The following is a 19,587-nucleotide window of genomic DNA, read 5'->3' as shown; positions in this document are numbered from 1 at the left end:
CTGAAACTCCTACACCTTTAATGTCACAAATGTTTTTGGCTCAAACACCTCACAGCTGCCATCCAGAGGTGACGCTCTAGGAAGAATGGGATTTCCATTGACCAATTGGGATGTCCGCTTTCCAATGACCTGGATCTAAATAGGCCCTGTGGCAACCAGAAGCTCAGTGCCCCAAAGATCCATGCAGGACTGCCAGCAAAGCCTTGCTCCCCACAGTATCACTGAATGCGGTTTAGGCTTCATCTCCAAATGGAAGAATTGCACCCACTCAGACGTACATCAGGCAAGGGACAAAATGAGAAAAAAAAATTGCAGCCTTTTGAAAAACTTTGACAGACCTTTCCAACAAAAATAAACATCTCTACAAAGACTACTGTCTTCACACAAGGCATTCCAGAGTTCTCTTTATTTCATTTTTACACACAAGAGTATCCCTGTTTACAATGGTACAGTTTATAACTCAAGCACAACACAGTGTCAGGGTTTCCAAATATTCTGTGCCACACTGCCTTCATTCAAGCAATCTCATATTATACATGGAGTGACAGTCCTTCTTAAGAGGAAGAGGTAAGACAATGCTCAAACACAGTTCACAAAGTAGAAGGAGAAAGGGCAAAAAGGAGAATGCAAATACTCTAACACAAACCCAGGAAATCCTGGTGGGACAGATTTCCCCTCCCATCAAGAAGCCTCTGAACTCAGGAACAACAAAGATGACACCAAACTCAATGGCCCTTTTCCAAGTCCATCTCGATTCTACCTTCAGACAAAGTCCTTTGACGCAACTTGTGCAGTTTCCTTACAATGCACCCAAAGGCAATGAGCATGTTTTCACAACTCTGAACAGTTACAGTCTACAAGCAAGCAATTCCACTGTGTCAACAGTCAAGCAAACAGGGCAGAAGAGCAGCTTGGCCAAAGAAGGAACTCCTGCTGGAGCTCAAGAGGAAAAAGAAATCGTGTGATCTCGGAAAACAAGGTCAGGCTTTGCAGGAGGACTGCAGAGCTGAGGTTTGTATATGCAGGGAGAAGACACGAATGCACAAAGCACAATTAGAGCGGAAATTGGCCAGCATTGTGTCAGACAACAATCAAGGCTTTGTAAAGTATATCAATATCAAGAGGAGGTCTAAAGAAAACATGAGACTGATACTTGTTGAAGACAGTAACCTGACCAACAGGGATGAAGGAGAAGAGGAGGCATTCAATGGTTCTCTTCCCTCAATCTTTAATACTCCTAATCAACTTTCGGCTGCCCAGTCCACTGAGTCAGAGGGCTGCGAGTGCGAGAACAGTGACTTTCCATTGGTGGACGCAGAAATTGTCAGGGATCAGATGCATCAGCAGAATGTTCACAAGTCCATGGCGCCTGATGGAATTTTTTGTCCCAGATTACTGAAGGAGCTAGTTCATGTTACAGCAAGAGACCTCTTGATCAGCTGACAGAGGCCTTGGGAGACTGGGGAGGGGTCCCTGTTGACTGGAAGCTGGACAATGTTCTTCCAATTTACAAGAAGGGCAACAGGGAAGACCCAGAAAACTACCGACCTGTTAGTCTATGCTCAGATCCTGGAAAGATTATGGAGAAGATCACACAGGTTACTAATGACAGCCATTTAAAGAACAATGCAATCATCAGGCACAGTCAACGTGCGTTCACCAAGGGAAAGTCCTGCTTAACTGCTTTGATATCATAGAATCATAGAATGGTTAGATTTGGAAGGCAACTTAAAGATCATCGTGTTCCAACTCCCCTGCCATGGGCAGGGACACCTTCCACAAGACCAGGTTGCCCAAAGCCCCACCCAACCCGGTCTTGAAAACTTCCCGGGACAGGGCATACACAACTTCCCTAGGAAACCTGTGACAGCATCTCACCACACTCTAAGAATTTCTTCCTAATGACTAATCTAAATCTACCCTCTTTCAGTTTATACTGTTACCCCTCATCATATCGCTACGTTCCCCAATAAAGAATCCCTCCCCAGCTTTTCTGAAGGCCCCCTTTAGGGACTGGAAGGGGCTCTAAGGTCTTCCTGGAGCCCCCTCTTATTCAGGATGAGCAACCCCAACTCTCTCATCCTCTGTTCATAGGAGAGGTCCTCCAGCACTCTGATCATCTTCACAGCCCACCTCTGGACTCGCTCCAACAGGTCCATGTCCTTCTATTATGAAGTCACATGCCCTGTGGATGAAGGAACGCTGTGGATGTAGATTTCTGGATTTTAGCACATTTTGAGGCACTGTCCCTCAGAGAATTCTTCTGGATATGTTGTCCAACTCTGAGATGAGCAGGTTCATGGTGAACTGGCTAAAGAAGAGGCTAAAGAGGCGTTGTAGTCAATGGGGCTGGGGGAGGCTATATCTGGCTGCTGACATATCACCTGCGATGTTCCTCAGGATGAAATTCTCAGGCCAGTTCTGTTCAATATTTTTCCAATGATCTCGATGCAGGAGTTGAATGCATCATTAGCAACTTTGCTGATGATACCAAACTGGGAGGTGCTGCTCGCTCTCTCAAGGGACAATGGGGCTTGCAGAGGGATCTAGTTAGGTTGGAGCATTGGGCAATCATAAATAGCATGAAATTGAAGAAGTCCAAGTGCCAGATTCTGTGCCTGGGATGCAGTAATGCTGGGCACAAGTATAAATTTGGAGAGGAGTGGCTGGAGATCAGCCCTGCAAAAAGGAATCTGGGGGTGTTGGTTGACAGCAGGCCCAGGACATGTCAGCGTTGGGCCCTGGCAGCCAAGATAGCAAACTGCATCCTTGGGTGCATCAAACACAGTGAAACCAGTCAGAAGAGGTGATTATCCCACTCTATTTAGTGTTGGTGTGGCCTCATCTTGAGTTCTCTGTGCAGTCCTGGGCCGCACCATTAAAGGAGGATGCTGAGATACTCAGCTGCATCCAGAGGAAGGGCAACTGATCTGGTGACAGGTCTGGCAGGAATGTCCTATGAGGAGTGGCTAACGATTTGGGTTTGCCTAGTTAGGAGAAAAGGAGGCTGAGAGAGGGAGGTGCTCATCTCTTCTCCCTTGTATTCAGAGACAGGACGCGTGGGAATGGTGCAAACTGCATCAGGGGACGTCCAGACTTGACATTAGGAAACATTTCTTCATCATGAGGTTGGTTAAACATTAGAACAGGCTTCCCAGAGTCAATGGGTTGATGCCTCATGGCTGCCAGTGTTCAAAAGACGCTTCGACAATGTCCTTAAAAGCATGCTTTAACTTTTGGTCAGTCTTGAAGTGCTCAGGCAGTTGGACTAAATGATCCTGGCAGGTCCGTCCCCACTGAAATATTCTCCTCTATTCTAGTCTTCTCTAGTCTAGTCTATTCTGCTATGCTCGGCTCCATTCCATTCCACTCCTGTTAGCACTGCTATATTTCCAAGGTAATCCCAGGAAGACAGCATGCCCACCACATCTTGTGGGCCAAAGGAAGATCTTGTGTGCCTTACTGCTCTCCCCTAGAGAAGAGGAGACTGCTGTACTCAAAGGGACAAAATACCTTTCTTGCCCAATGAGCTGGAACTGCGTGCACCACAGGGGTTTGATGTGAGCAACTCCCTGCCTCACCACGCAGCACTAGTGCAGCATATGCAGACACACAATGGCTGTCCAGACAGACATCGTGACAAGAAGGCAAAACACATAGACCCCAAACATCTCAGACAGAGACATCCAGCACGCAGGGAAGAGCCAGCCCCCCATGCTTCCACCACATAGTAACACAGTACTCACAACTTCCTTGCTTTTCTGAACTGGGACGAGGGCTATGGGCATTTCTGTGAGCTCGTGTGTCATGGTTTAACCCCAGCTGGCAGCTAAGCACCACACAGCCATTGACTCACTAACCCCCCTAGACAGCCCCATGGTGGGGTGTGGGAAAGAATTGAGAGACTAAAAGTGAGAAAACTCATGGGTTGAGATGAGAAATCTTTAATAATTGAAATAAAATGAAATAATAATAAGAACAACAAGAAGAAAAAGAATGTGAAAATAAAAACAACGAAAAGTTAACTAAAACCCAAGAAAAGACAAGTGATACAAATGAAAAACAACTGCTCACAACCAACCAACCTATGCCAAGCCTGTTCCTCAGTAGCATCCCAAGATGCCCAGCCAGTTCCCCTCACTCAACAGGCTGAGCATGATGTCATATGCTATGAATTATCCCTTTGGCCAGTTTGGGTCAGCTGTCCTGGCTCTGTCCCCTCACAACTGCTTATGCACCTCCAGCCTCCTCCCTGGCAGGGCATGAGAAGCTGAAAAGTCCTTGACTCAGTGCAAGCACCATTTAGCAACCACTAAAGCATCAGTGTGTTATCAACATTATTCTCATGCTAAATCCAAAACACAGCTACTAGGCTACCAGCTACTAGGAAGAAAATTAACTCTATCCCACCTGAAACCAGGACAATGGGATTTGTCTGCCTGACTTTGCCATTGCGTTACAGCACAGAATAAGAGGGCCAGGAGCTTGCCTAACAGCAAGCGAGACAAGAACTTGACTGGTGACCCTGGACCTAACCCCACTCGCAAAGCATTTCACAGCTGAAGAATATTATTTCCTGGGTGAAGGAGGCTTGAGGTCCTTTTGTTTCTTTGTTTGCTTGTTTGTTTGTTTGGAGAGGGAGACAAAATTTCTTCTGACATAAAATTTGGCAGAAATCACTGACACCAATTGCAAATGCAGATTAACCTGGGAGGAACCATTGCCACATGCTGTAACAAGGATCCCTTCCTATCGTGAGGCACGAATGAAGCCTCTGTATGTGCTGACTCCATGCTAGTTAAAGGAAAGATTATTGAACTGTTCTGCAGAGAGGGTCCGAGGGTTGTCTGGTGCCATGTCTGCTGCAGTAATGGGGCCACGGGGGAAATCCTGTTCATCATGGGTGCCCCCAACCGTGGTGCACTGCTGTGGTGGCAGGCTGGGGAGGATGGGCTTCAGGAACTTGAACTCGCTGTTACCAGAGCCCGTTGTGAGGCTGATCTCATAGCAATAGCCATGGGGCAAGGTCCCTGCTGTGGCTGCATCAGCCAGGCTGCTCTGCAAGTTGCCAGCACCATAAAGCACGTGCCCTGCCTTCAGCTCCTTTCTCTCGCACACCTTGCGAGTGATGAAGGCTGTCATGGATGCGAGGAAGAGGAGTGAGACAAAGGTCAAGGAAATGATTAAATAGGTTGTCAGGGAGTCACTCTCGTCCTCCGTGGCCAGGCTGGTGGGTGGTAGGCGCACTTCTGAGAAGTCATTGAGAAGGAGGGCGTTCAGTGCAGCAGTGGCGGACAGCGGAGGCTGCCCATTGTCTCGCACCACAATAACAAGCTTCTGCTTCACAGCGTCCCTCTCTGTCACTGGCCTCTTCAGCCGCACCTCTCCGCTTTGGGCACCCACCACAAACAGCCCAGGCTCGGTGGCCTTCAGCAGGTGGTATGAGAGCCACGAGTTCTGCCCGGAGTCTGCATCCACAGCCACCACTTTGGTGATGAGGTACCCTGCCTCAGCTGATACAGGCACCAGCTCGCTGGATGGTGGACCACTGTCCTGTGATGGGTACAGCAGCATTGGTGCATTGTCATTCTCATCCACCACAACAAGGTGGACGGTGACGTTGGCACTGAGAGGAGGAGATCCGGCATCGGAGGCACTCACCAGCACATCAATCTGCTTCACCTGCTCATAGTCCAGAGGCCGCAGCACAAACACGTGCCCATTCTCAGAGTTCACGGAGATGCAGGAGCAGGGAGGCTGCTCTGTGGGATGGGACGGTGCCAGGAAATACGTCACCTTGGCATTGGGCCCCACATCAGCATCTGCAGCACTGACAGCTCCAACAAGCACCATGGGGACATTGTTCTCACGCACATACATCGTGTATGATGTCTGGTTGAAGGCAGGTGCATTGTCGTTGACATCGGAGATGTCCACCGTGAAGGTCTGGGTGGTTGTGAGAGGAGGTGACCCTGCGTCTGCTGCTGTGACAATGAGGATGTGCCGTGCCATCTCCTCCCTGTCCAGAGCATTGACGGTGACAAGCTCATAGTAGTTCTTATAGGCCAGACGCAGGGAGAACAATAGCTGATCCTCAAGGGCACAGGAGATCTTCCCATTCGCACCAGAATCCCGGTCCCTGACAGTAAAGAGGGCAACCACTGTTCCAGGGAATGCGTTCTCGGGGAGGGGGCTGTTGAAGGAGTTGACCACCAGCTCAGGTGCATTGTCATTCACGTCCACCACCTCCACCAACACCTTGCAGATATCTGACAGTCCACCGCCATCCGTGGCCCGCACACTGAGCTCATGATTTTCTGCCACCTCAAAGTCCAGAGGCTTCGTGACTTTAACTTCACCACTAGTAGGATCAATTGTGAATGCTGAGTTGCTCTGGCCCACCCCTTCACTGAACCGATAGGTGATGTCCCCATTAATTCCCACATCCTGATCAGTTGCCACTACTCTGAGTAATACCCAACCTACAGGTGCATTTTCCAAAATCTGCCCAACATACAGCTCCTGTGTGAAGATGGGAGCATTGTCATTTGCATCTAAAATAACAATGTGGATTTGTGTGGTCCCACTCCTGGGAGGAGAGCCCCCATCCATGGCAATGAGACTGAAAACCACCTCTGCCTCCTCCTCTCTGTCTAGAGCCTTCTCCAAGACCAGTTCCACGTACTTCTTGCCTTTAACCCGACTCCCAGAAGAGACGCTAAAGTACTCGTTCTCGGGAGAAATGCTGTAAGCCTGGATGCTGTTGCTGCCAACATCCAGGTCCCGAGCACCCTCCAGAGGGAAACGCGAGCCAGGGTTGCTCGTTTCCGGGATCTTAATAGTAACTCGTTCCTCTGGGAAAACGGGGGAATGGTCATTGATGTCCTCCACGGCCACCTCCACCCGAAAGAACTGCAGCGGGTTTGCCAGCAGGAGCTCGAAGGGGAGCGTGCACGTAGCGGACTGGCCGCACAGCTCCTCCCGGTCCAGCCTCTCGGCCACGACGAGCCGGCCGGTGGCGGGGTCTAAGCGAAAGTGCTGCCGGCCGTCCTCCGAGGCCAGGCGGGCGCCGCGAGCCGCCAGCTGCGCCGGGGACAGCCCCGCGTCCTCCGCCACGTTGGCTACCACGGAGCCGCTCGCCGCCTCCTCGGCTACGGAGTAGCGGATGGGCTCGGAGCGAGCGAGCGGCAGGGAGAGGAAAGCACAGAGACAAAGCACTTGCCTTGCGATCGCCATCTCGGGCCGGCGGACAGCCTCCGTCTCGCGGATCGCCCGCGCACTCCTCCGCGGAGAGCGGCGCCCGGCAGCAGCGCGGCGGGGCGGCGGTCGGGCGGCCTCCCTCTCGCCGACTCCGGATGGCGGCACGGAGCGCGGCCGCCGTGGCCCGGCAGCCGCTGGCACGGGGCACCGCTCGCCGCCGCTCGCCGCCGTTGCCCGGCTCGGTTCGGCTGGGCTGGGCTGTGTAACGGCTGGTTGGGCTGGGCCGCCTCCCCGCCCGCAGCCGCTCGGCGCCGCCTTGGGCGGGAGCACCACCCTGCGGCCCGCGGCGGGACTGCGCCCGCCGCCGCCCGCTGCCCGCGCTGCCGCCTCGCACCGGCACACGGGCCCGCGCGCACGGGGCCCCGCGGCAGGACGCGCGCATTCGGCTCCGGCGAGGGAAGCGCAGCGCAGGGGAGCCGGGAGTCCTGCGCGGCCGACGCTTGACTCCGAGCACACGGGCAGCGCCGGCAGCTGCCCCGTCTCTTTCCCCGATGCCCGTTGCCCAGAGCCCTCCGGCAGGTGGGCGCTCTTGGCTCCCGGACGGCCGCTCCCTGCACTTCCAGGCACACGGCGGCGAGAGAGGGGCAGGGCATTTCCTGGAGCACCGTGGGGCGGAGTCTCAGCCCGGAGGGATCGAGCCGCCTTCCCCGGCCGGGGAAGCCCGGCGGAAACCCCCGCAGGGGCAGCACGCAGGTAACAGCCCAGCACGGCACTACATCTACTCAGGAGTCTCGGGCTGAGGACGGGGAAGGCAGGCGGGTTTCAACAAGGCTCACGCATGGACGCGCCTGTCGTCCGGCCAGTCCGGCGGCTGAACGGGCAGAGGGGCCGTGCTCCCCGCCTCGCCTTCCCTCTCGCCCGCGGCCTGCCAGCTGCACAGGGGTTCTTCGTTCTTCTTTCCCGGCCCCGCTGCAACGCTGCTTTGCGGGCTGCACAGGACGGGCCTCAGGAACTGGAACTGCCTCCTCCCCGAGCCGCTGCTCAGGCACACTTCGTAGCGCTCAGCCGGCCACAGAGTGCCCGTGCCGGCCACGTCCACGCTGTCGGCGGTGAAGTCGCTGTCAGCGTAGCAGCGGGCCGAGGGAGGCAAAAGTCATGCCCGGAGTCTCGCCTTGCAGGCGTGTCAGCCGTACCACTCAGCCTGGTGCCATTTGCAACCGTGCTGGGAGTGCACTTGATCCCACTGTGTCGTTGATGAAGGTGTCAAACAGGACTTGTCCCCATATGGACCCCTGAGGGGCACCACTCGCCACTCATCTCCATCCAGACATTGAGACTTGACCATGACTCTGTGGATAGGACCATCCAGACAATTCCTTACCCACCAAATACTCCATCCGTGAAATCCAGGTGTCCAAACTTAGAGAGAGGTATGTTGTGGGGAACCGTGACAAAGGCCTTACAGAAGTCCAGTCTTCCCTTGTCCTCTCATACAGTCATTCCGTCCTATAAGTTGACCCACATCACTAGGTTGGTCAGGCAAGACTTGACGTTGGTGAAACCATGCTGGCTGTCTTGACACGCATCTCTGCCCATCCATGTGCCTTTAGCATAATTTCTAGGAGGATCTGTTCCATCATGTTCCCGGTCACAGAGGGGAGGATGACAAGGTGGAACTTCCCAGGGTCCACCTTTCTACTCTTTTTAAAAATGGGTGTAATGTTTCCCTTTTCAAGTCACCAGGGACTTCACCTCACTGCCATGACATTTCAAATATCATGGAGAGTGGCTTAGCAACCACATCAGCCAATTCCCTCAGGACTCCGGAAGGCATCTTCTCAGGTCCCAGAGACTTCTCTATGTTCAGGTTTCTCAGGTGGTCTGATCTTCTCTTACAGCGTGAGGGACTTTGCTCCCCCGGTCCCTGCCTTCAGGTCCATCCGCTCGAGAAGTGTGGGAAGAGAGATTGACAGTGAAAACTGAAGCAAAAAAAGTTGCTGACTGCCTCAGCCTTCTCCTTGCCTGTTGTTACCAGTTTGCCACTTGTGTTCATCAGCGGAGGTACACTTTCTTTGACCCTCCTTTTCTGTCTGACACACCGCTAGAAGCCCTTCTTGTTGTACTTTGTGTTCAGCTTCAGCCACACCTTGGTCTTCCTGACCGCATCCCTACAAAACTGGGCAAGGTCCCTGTACACTGACTGTGCGTTTCCTTCTTGCCCTTTAGTCTGACAAGCAGGTCTTTACTCAGCCATGCTGGTGTCTTGCCTTCCTTCCCTCATTTCTTACATGTGGGGATCAAGAGCTCTTGCACTCTGTGGAAAGCATCCTTAAACATCTGCCAGCTCTCTTGTGCTCCCTTGTCCCTGAAAGCAGTTTCCAGGGGGTTAAAAGCCTCCCCTCTGCTAGGGCTGTCTATTACCTGGCCTAGAAGTTTTCCTTCCTAAAGGGCACCTGCAAAGAGCCCCTTGGGAAAGCTCAGCCGTGTGTGCTGGCCCTCCAATGCAGGAAACGCCATGTCCCCTTTCATAGGTCACAAACTGTAAGAAACCATCCGGTTATGAACTGCATCAGACACCTGGACCTTCGACCTGGAACGACCCGAGAACCAGCACTTTTACACCAGGAGCTGCTGGTTCCTTGTGATCTCAGCAAGAGAAACACGCCCACTCTCTAAAGTGTCATTCACAACTCTCTCTATTATAGATCACCCTACTGGAAGGGTAGATGTGGAGAACCCTGAGCAGAGGAGCTTCATGAAAGAACTGCAGCCATGCACAACATGCCGTGCAGACCCTGGTCATAGAAAAGACAGAGTGTCCCCGTTTCAGTCATTCAAGCCATCTTAGGACTTCCCTGCAAGAAAGCAATTCTATTGATTGTTTCTACAGCTGCAGTAAAAGACTTTGGCAGGTGGACTTCTTGCTTGCAGGTGGCTTTCTAACCAGTACCAAGCAGGACTTGCCTGCAGCCTCTGCGATTACAATGAGCTGAGTTTATCTTCCCACCAAAGGATTTGTGCCACACAACACAGCACAGGACAGCACAGGCCTGTGCCTGAAAGATTTAAGGAGGTAGGTGTCGGTCTCTTTTCCCAAGTATGAAGTGATAGGATGAGAGGAAATGGCCCCAGGTTGTGACAGGGGAAGCTTAGACTGGATATTATGAACAATTTCTTCATCAAAAGGATTGCCAAGCATTAACACAGGCTGCCAAAGGAAGTGTCTGCCGTCCCTGGATGTGGTGCTGAGGGACAGGGTTTAGTGGTGGACTTGGTAGTGTTTGCTTAACGGTAGGACTCAATGGTCTCAAGGATTTCTTCCAAACCAAACGATTCTATGTTTCCTCTCAGGTTAGCTGGAGAGTATATCATTCACCCCTCGCTGTACAACTGTCTTCTGGTCAGCATCACTACAGCGGCCTGTCCTCAGGCCTTATCCTTTTCTTGAGGCCTTTGTGGAGCAGATGCCTGTAGTGCTCTGCGTTTCCTGAGAGTGAACCGTATCCCTGGTAGTAGTTCTTCATCCACCAATTCCCAACCTCCTGGGACTCCCCGAAAGACTTCTCCAAAGCAACATGTATGCTGTCATCCATCAAAACATTTAGAATCAGAATACTTTGTGCTCAAAGCCTTCCCAGTTGCCCTCTGCAGCTGGCACTCTAGGAAGAGTGGGATAGGTCACTATCCCCAACCTCACTTCTTTGCAGAGGCCTTTGCACACCCACGGTCCCTGTTAGGGTGGGGGCCAGTTTCTGCTGACTGGGTCTAACTGGGCCCTGTAGCAACCAGCAACTCAGTGCTCAGAAGACCCATACAGGTCTGTCAGCAAAGCCGTGCTCCCCACAATTTCACTCAATGCGATACAGGCCTCATTGCCAAACTGAAGAAATGTACCTGCTCAACTTTACATCAGCCAAGGGACAAAAATGAGAAAAAAGCTCACAACCTTTGGAAAAACTTTGACAGAGCTTCCCCAGAAAAAAAAACCAACAAACAACTCAACAAAGACTACTGTCTCCACACAAGGCATTCAGGTGTTCTCTTTATTTCATTTTTACACTCAAGGGTATCCTGCTTTTACAGTTAATAACTGCAGCACAACACAACGTCACGTTTCCAAATATTCTGTGCCATTCAAACATTCAAACAGCCTTCTTTTAAAGAATCCAATATTATACATGGAGTGACAGTCCTTCTTAAGAGGAAGAGGTAAGACAATGCTCAAACACAGTTCACAAAGTAGAAGGAGAAAGGGCAGAAAGCAGAATGCAAATGCTCTAACAGAAACCAAGGAAATCCTGGTGGGACAGATTTCCCCTCCCATCAAGAAGCCTCTGAACTCAGGAACAATGATCAGAGAAAACTCAATGGGATTTTTCCAAGTCCATCTCAATTCTACCTTCAGACAAAGTCCTTTGAAGCAACTTGTGCAGTTTCCTTACAATGCACCCAAAGGCAATGAGCATGTTTTCACAACTCTGAACAGTTACAGTCTATAAGGATGTTAATAGGAAGTGGAGGTCTAAAGAAAACATTAGACTGACACTTGTTGAAGATGCTCACCTGACCGACAAGGATGAAGAAGAAGAGGAGGCATTCAATGCTTTTCTTGACCCGAAGTTTAACAAGACAGATTGATGCTGGGCTGCCCGGTCCACTGAAACAGAGGGCCGCGAGTGAACGAACAGTGACTTTCCATCAGTGGACACAGAAATTATCAGGGACCAGCTTTATCAGAGGAATGTTCTCAAGTCCATGGCACCTAATGGGATTCGTTGCAGAGTACTGATGGAGCTAGTCGATGTTACAGCAGGACATCTCTCCATCAGCTGCCAAAGGTCTTGGGAGACTGGGGAGGGGTCCCTGCTGACTGGAAGCTAGACAATGTTCTTCCAATTTACAAGAAGGGCAAGAGGGGAGACCCAGGAAACTACTGACCTGTTAGTCTAACCTCAGACCCTGAAAAAACTATAGAGAAGATCATAACTGCGTACTAGTGAAAGAAAGGCATTGAAAGAACAATACAATCATCAGGCGCAGTCATCATGGGTTCACCAAGGGAAAGTCCTGCTTAACTGCTTTGACATAATAGAATGATAGAATGGTTAGAGTTGGAAGGGACCTAAAAATAACCTAGTTCCCACCCCTCTGCCATGGGCAGGGACACCTTCCACTAGACCAGGTTGCTCAAAGCCCCACACAAGCCAGCACTGAATACTTCCAGGGACAGGGCATACACTACTTCCTTGGGCAGCCGGTTCCAGAGTCTCACTATCCTCAGAGTAAAGAATTTTTTCTTGATATATAATCTAAATCTACCCTCTTCTGGTTTAAAACCATTACCCCTCACCCTATCACTTCACTCCCTGATAAAGAGTCACTCCCCAGCTTTCCTATAGACCCCTTTTAGGTACTAGAAGGCCACAATCAACTCTCCCCGGAGCCTTCTCTTCTCCAGGCTGAACAACACCAACTCTCTCAGCCTGTCTTCATAGGAGAGGTGCTCTAGCCCTCTGATCATCTTTGTGGACTCCTCTGGACTCACTCCAACAGGTCCATGTCCTCCTACGATAAGGTCACCTGACTGTTGGATTAAGGGAAGGCTGTGGATGCAGTTTTTCTACTACAAAGCTGGTGACAAAGCTGGAAGTGAAGTCCTACGAGGAGCAGCTAAGGATTTGAGTTTGTCTAGTTTGGAGAACTTGGCTGAGAGAGGGAGGTGCTCATCTCTTCTCCCTTGTATCCAGCGACAGGACACCTGGGAATGGTTCAAACTCCATCAGGGGAGGGTCAGACATTAGGAAGCATTTCTTTATTGAGAGAGCGGTCATACACTGGAAGAGGCTTCATAAAGTTGATGGGTCAATGTCCCATGGCTGTCAGTGTTTAAGAGACACTTGAACAATGTCCTTAACAACATGCTTTAACTTTGGTCAGCCCTGAAGTAGTCAGGCGGTTAGACTAGATGATAGTTGCAGGTGCCTTCCTGCTGAAATCTAGTCTAGTCTAGTCTAGTCTAGTCTAATCTATTCTACTCTGTTCCATCCCAACACTGTTAGTACTGCTATACTTACATGGAAATCCCAAGGAGACAGAACGCCCACCACCCTCTTATGGGACAAAGGAAGATCTTCTGTGTTTTGCTGCTCCCCCCTAGAGAAGATGAGACTGCTGTACTCAAAGGGAAAAAATACCACTCTTGCTCAATGAGCCGGAACTGTGTGCATCGCAACAGCTGGATGTGAGCAACTCCCTGCATCACTGGGCAGCACTAGTGCAGAGTATGCAGATTCACAACGGGTGTCTGGACAGACATAGTGACCAGAACACAAAACACACAGGCCCCAAACATCTTATACAGAGCCAAGCACCCAGAGAAGAAAGAGCCCCTTGCTTGCACCATATTGTAACACTGTACTCACAACATCCTTGCTTTTCTGACGCAGGGAGAGGGCTACGTGCGTTTCAGCAAGCATGTGTGTCATGGTGTGACTTCAGCCAGCAGACAAGCACTACACAGCGACTCTATCACTCTTCCTCCCCTCCCCCTGCAGTGGGAAGGGGGAGAGAATTGGAAGTGTAAAAGTGACAAAACTCGTGGTCTGAGATGAGAACAGCTTAATAATTGAAATAAAATAAAATATTACTATAAAATAATAATAAGGGGGGGGGAGAGGAAAAGATAACAAAACTCTAAGAAAAGACAAATCATGCAAATGAAAAACAATTACTCACTACCAACTGACTGATGACCAGCCACTTCCCAAGCCGAAGCCTACCCCTGGCCACCTGCCCCCACTTCATATGCTGAGCATGACGTCCTATGGTATAGAATATCCCTTTGGCCTGCTTGGGTCAGCTGTCCTGTCTGTGCCCCATCCCAACTTCTTCTGTACCCCTAGGCTCCTCACTGGCAGGGTATGAGAAGCTGAAAAGTCCTCGACTTACTGTAGGCACTACCTTGGAACCACAAAAACATCAGTGTGCTATCAACATGCTAAATCCAAAACACAGCACTATACCAGCTACTACGAAGAAAATTAACTCTACCCCAGCTAAAGCCAGGACAATGTGATTTCACTGCCTGACTTTGAAATTGCGTTACAGCACAGAGAAAGAGGTCCATGGGCTTGCCTGACAGTAAGTGACACAAAAACTACGCTGGGTAACCTGTACCTCTCAAAGCATTTTGGAAGAGGTTGTAACAGAGTGGAAATATACTTTCATGACTAAAGCAGTCTTTAGGTTCTTTTCTTTGTGTGTTTCTATTTTGGAGAGGGTTATAGTCTTTCTTCTGACATAGAATTTGAAGGAAATCATTGATGCCAAATAAAAATGCAGATTTACTCTGGAGGAATCATTACCACATGCTGTAACAGGGATTCCTTCCTACCGTGAGGCATGAATGAAGCCTCTGTATGTGCTGACTCCATGCTAGTTAAAGGAAAGATTATTGAACTGTTCTGCAGAGAGGGTCCCACGATTGTCTGGTGCAAAGTGTTCTGCAGTAATGGGGCCACGGGGGAAATCCTGTTCATCATGGGTGCCCCCAACCGTGGTGCACTGCTGTGGTGGCAGGCTGGGGAGGATGGGCTTCAGGAACTTGAACTCGCTGTTGCCAGAGCCCGTTGTGAGGCTGATCTCATAGCAATAGGCGTGGGGCAAGGTCCCCGCTGTGGCTGCATCAGCCAGGTCGCTCTGTAAGTTGCCAGCACCATAAAGCACATGCCCTGCCTTCATCTCCTTTCTCTTGCACACTTTGCGAGCGATGAAGGCTGTCATGGATGCGAGGAAGAGGAGTGAGACAAAGGTCAAGGAAATGATTAAATAGGTTGTCAGGGAGTCACTCTCGTCCTCCGTGGCCAGGCTGCTGTGCGGTAGGCGCACTTCTGAGAAGTCATTGAGCAGGAGGGCGCTCAGTGCAGCAGTGGCTGACAGCGGTGGCTGCCCATTGTCTCGCACCACAATAACAAGCTTCTGCTTCACAGCATCCCTCTCTGTCACTGGCCTCTTCAGCCGCACCTCACCGCTTTGGGTACCCACCACAAACAGCCTGGGCTCGGTGGCCTTCAGCAGGTGGTATGAGAGCCACGAGTTCTGTCCCGAGTCTGCATCCACAGCCACCACTTTGGTGATGAGGTACCCCGCCTCAGCTGATACAGGCACCAGCTCGCTGGATGGTGGACCGCTGTCCCGTGATGGGTACAGCACCAGAGGCGCATTGTCATTCTCATCCACCACAACAAGGTGGACGGTGACGTTGGCACTGAGAGGAGGAGATCCCGCATCGGAGGCACTCACCAGCACATCAATCTGCTTCACCTGCTCATAGTCCAGAGGCCGCAGCACAAACACGTGCCCATTCTCAGAGTTCACGGAGATGCAGGAGCAGGGAGGCTGCTCTGTGGGATGGGACGGTGCCAGGAAATATGTCACCTTGGCATTGGGCCCCACATCAGCATCTGCAGCACTGACAGCTCCAACAAGCACCATGGGGACATTGTTCTCACGCACATACATCGTGTATGATGTCTGGTTGAAGGCAGGTGCATTGTCGTTGACATCGGAGATGTCCACCGTGAAGGTCTGGGTGGTTGTGAGAGGAGGTGACCCTGCGTCTGCTGCTGTTAAAATGACGATGTGCCGTGCCATCTCCTCCCTGTCCAGAGCATTGACGGTGACAAGCTCATAGTAGTTCTTATAGGCCAGACGCAGGGAGAACAATAGCTGGTCCTCAAGGGCACAGGAGATCTTCCCATTTGCACCAGAATCCCGGTCCCTGACAGTAAAGAGGGCAACCACCGTTCTGGGTAATGCGTTCTCGGGGATGGGGCTGTTGAAGGAACTTACCACCACTTCCGGTGCATTGTCGTTCACATCCACCACCTCCACTAACACCTTGCAGATTGCTGACAGGCCACCGCCATCCGTGGCCCGCACACTGAGCTCATGATTCTCTGCCACCTCAAAGTCCAGAGGCTTCGTGACTTTAATTTCACCACTAATAGGATCAATTGTGAATGCTGAGTTGCTCTGGCCCACCCCTTCACTGAACTGATAGGTGATGTCCCCATTAACTCCCACATCCTGATCAGTTGCCACCACTTTGAGTAACACAAAGCCCTCTGGTGCATTTTCCAAAATCTGCCCAACGTACAGCTCCTGTGTGAAAATGGGAGCATTGTCATTTACATCTAGAACAAGAATGTGGATTTGTGTGGTCCCACTCCTGGGAGGAGAGCCCCCATCCATGGCAATGAGACTGAAAACCACTTCCGCCTGCTCTTCTCTGTCTAGAGCCTTCTCCAAGACCAGTTCCACGTACTTCTTGCCTTTAACCCGACTCCCAGAAGAGACGCTAAAGTACTCGTTTTCGGGAGAAATGCTGTAAGCTTGGATGCTGTTGCTGCCAACATCCAGGTCCCAAGCACCCTCCAGAGGGAAACGCGAGCCAGGGTTGCTCGTTTCCGGGATCTTAAAAATGACTCTTTCCTCCGGGAAAATGGGGCAATGGTCATTGATGTCCTCCACGGCCACCTCCACCCGAAAGAACTGCAGCGGGTTTGCCAGCAGGAGCTCGAAGGGGAGCGTGCACGTAGCGGACTGGCCGCACAGCTCCTCCCGGTCCAGCTTCTCGGCCACGACGAGCCGGCCGGTGGCGGGGTCTAAGCGAAAGTGCTGCCGGCCGTCCTCCGAGGCCAGGCGGGCGCCGCGAGCCGCCAGCTGCGCCGGGGACAGCCCCGCGTCCTCCGCCACGTTGGCTACCACGGAGCCGCTCGCCGCCTCCTCGGCTACGGAGTAGCGGATGGGCTCGGAGCGAGCGAGCGGCAGGGAGAGGAAAGCACAGAGACAAAGCACTTGCCTTGCGATCGCCATCTCGGGCCGGCGGACAGCCTCCGTCTCGCGGATCGCCCGCGCACTCCTCCGCGGAGAGCGGCGCCCGGCAGCAGCACGGCGGGGCGGCGGTCGGGCGGCCTCCCTCTCGCCGACTCCGGATGGCGGCACGGAGCGCGGCCGCCCTGGCCCGGCAGCCGCTGGCACGGGGCACCGCTCGCCGCCGTTGCCCGGCTCGGCTCGGCTCGGCTCGGCTCGTCTGGGTAGCGGCGGGCTGGGCTGGGCCGCCTCCCCGCCCGCAACCGCTCGGCGCCGCCTTGGCCGGGAGCACCACCCTGCGGCCCGCGGCGGGACTGCGCCCGCCGCCGCCCGCTGCCCGCGCTGCCGCCTCGCACCGGCACACGGGCCCGCGCGCACACGCGCGGCTCCGGCCGGTCGCCCGCCTCGGGGCTCCGCGGCAGGACGCGCGCACTCGGCGCCGGCGAGGGAAGCGCAGCGCAGGAGCGCCGGGAGTCCTGCGGGGCCGACGCTTGATTCCGACTGCACGGGCAGCGCCGGCAGCTGCCCCGTCTCTTCCCCCGATCCCCGTTGCACAGCGTTGGGAAACATTTCTTCACCAAAAGGATTCTCAAACCTTAACACCGGCCGCCCACGGAAGCGCCCAGCGTCCGTGGACGTGGTGCTTAGGGACAGGGTTTAGTGGTGGACTTGGTAATGTAAGCTTAACAGTTGGACTTGATGGTCTCATGGATCTTCTCCATGATGCTACTCGGGCTAACTGGATAGTGCAGCATTCACTTCTTGACATATAACAGTCTTCGCTACACCAGCCTCCTGTGTTACATTTTTATCCGGTCCCTGCGGAAGGGATCAGTAAAATCTTTTACATTTCCTGAGATCAAAGCCTCTCCCAGACAGCAGATTTCACTTACCAACTGCCCACTTCCTCCTGTACGCGCAAATACTTCCCAAAAGGAATATGTATGGTGTCTTTGTGCCATCCATCTTCTGAAACTCCTACACCCTTAAAGTCACAAACACTTTGTACTCAAACAACTCACAGCTGCCATCGATAGGTAAAGCCTTTTGAAAAAAGTTGACAGACATTTCCCAGAAAAAAACATCTCTACAAAGATCACAGTCTCCACGCAAGGCATTCAGGTCTCTCCTTATTTCATTTTTACACTCAAAAGTATCCCAGTTTACAACAATACAGTTTATAAAGGTAGCACAATATAGCCTCAGGGTTTCCAAATATTCCATGCTTAAAGACAGTTCACAAAGTAGAAAGAATAAGTGAAAAATGGAGAATGTAAGTGTTCTAATAGAAACACAAGAAATCTTATCAAGATAGCTTTCCAATCCCATCAAGAAGCCTCTGAATTCAGGAAGAACAGCGATGACACCAAACTCAATGTCCCTTTTCCAAGTTCAACTGTATTCTACCTTCAAAGTCCTTTGAAGCAACTTGTGCAGTTTCCTTACAATGCACACAAAGGAAATGAGCATGTTTGAACAACTCCTTGTGGAGGTCAAGAGGAAAAAGAAATTGTGTGACCTCTGGAAGCAAGGTCGGGCTTTGCAGGAAGACTGTAGAGCTAGTGTTTGTCTATGCAGCGAGAAGACATGAAAGTCCAAAGCTCAATTAGAGTGGAAACTGTCCAGCCTTGTGTCAGACAACAAGAAAGGCTTTTTAAAATATGTTAATAGGAAGAGGAGGTCTAAAGAAAACATTAGACTGATACTTGTTGAAGATGGTTACCTGACTGACAGGGATGAAGAAGCAGCAGAGGCATTCAATGCTTTTCTTGACCTGCTGTTTAACAATAGAGATTGACGCTGGGCTGCCCGGTCCACTGAAACAGAGGACAGTGAGTGCAGGAACAGTGATTTTCCATTGGTGGATGCTGAAATTGTCAGGGACCAGCGGTGTCAGTGGAATGTTCACAAGTCCATGGCACCTGTGGGATTTGTCCCAGAGTACTGATGGAGCTAGTCAATGTTAGAGCAGGACATCTCTCCATCAGCTGCCAAAGGCCTTGGGAGACTGGGGAGGGGTCCCTGTTGACTGGAAGCTAGCCAATGTTCCTCCAATTTACAAGAAGGGCAAGAGGGAAGACCCAGGAAAACTACCGACCTGTTAGTCTAACCTCAGTTCACAGAAAAATTATGGAGAAGATCATACAGGTTACTAATGACAGCCATTTAAAGAACAATGCAATCATCAGGCACAGTCAACGTGCATTCACCAAGGGAAAGTCCTGCTTAACTGCTTTGATATCATAGAATCATAGAATGGTTAGATTTGGAAGGCAACTTAAAGATCATCGTGTTCCAACTCCCCTGCCATGGGCAGGGACACCTTCCACAAGACCAGGTTGCCCAAAGCCCCACCCAACCTGGTCTTGAAAACTTCCCGGGACAGGGCATACACAACTTCCCTAGGAAACCTGTGACAGCATCTCACCACACTCTAAGAATTTCTTCCTAATGACTAATCTAAATCTACCCTCTTTCAGTTTAAACTGTTACCCCTCATCCTATCGCTACGCT

General features: G+C 51.6%; 2 protein-coding genes across 2 annotated transcripts; both read right to left on the bottom strand.

Moving 5' to 3' along the window:
• Window positions 1–386: 386 nt before the first annotated feature.
• LOC141749969 (protocadherin beta-15-like) lies at window positions 387–7,529 on the bottom strand. The gene has a single exon (XM_074604320.1). It carries the CDS (start codon window positions 7,234–7,236, stop codon window positions 4,795–4,797), a length of 2,442 nt encoding a protein of 813 aa, XP_074460421.1. The 5' UTR covers window positions 7,237–7,529; the 3' UTR covers window positions 387–4,794.
• Window positions 7,530–8,859: 1,330 nt separating this feature from the next.
• On the bottom strand, window positions 8,860–17,668 carry LOC141749863 (protocadherin beta-15-like). The gene has a single exon (XM_074604091.1). It carries the CDS (start codon window positions 17,641–17,643, stop codon window positions 14,635–14,637), a length of 3,009 nt encoding a protein of 1,002 aa, XP_074460192.1. The 5' UTR covers window positions 17,644–17,668; the 3' UTR covers window positions 8,860–14,634.
• Between the last annotated feature and the right edge of the window lie 1,919 nt (window positions 17,669–19,587).

Source organism: Larus michahellis, chromosome 11 (genome assembly GCF_964199755.1).
Source record: "Larus michahellis chromosome 11, bLarMic1.1, whole genome shotgun sequence".
Classification (NCBI taxonomy): domain Eukaryota; kingdom Metazoa; phylum Chordata; class Aves; order Charadriiformes; family Laridae; genus Larus; species Larus michahellis.
The sequence above is the reverse complement of the archived record's forward strand: the minus strand, read 5'-3'. Positions and strand labels throughout refer to the sequence as shown.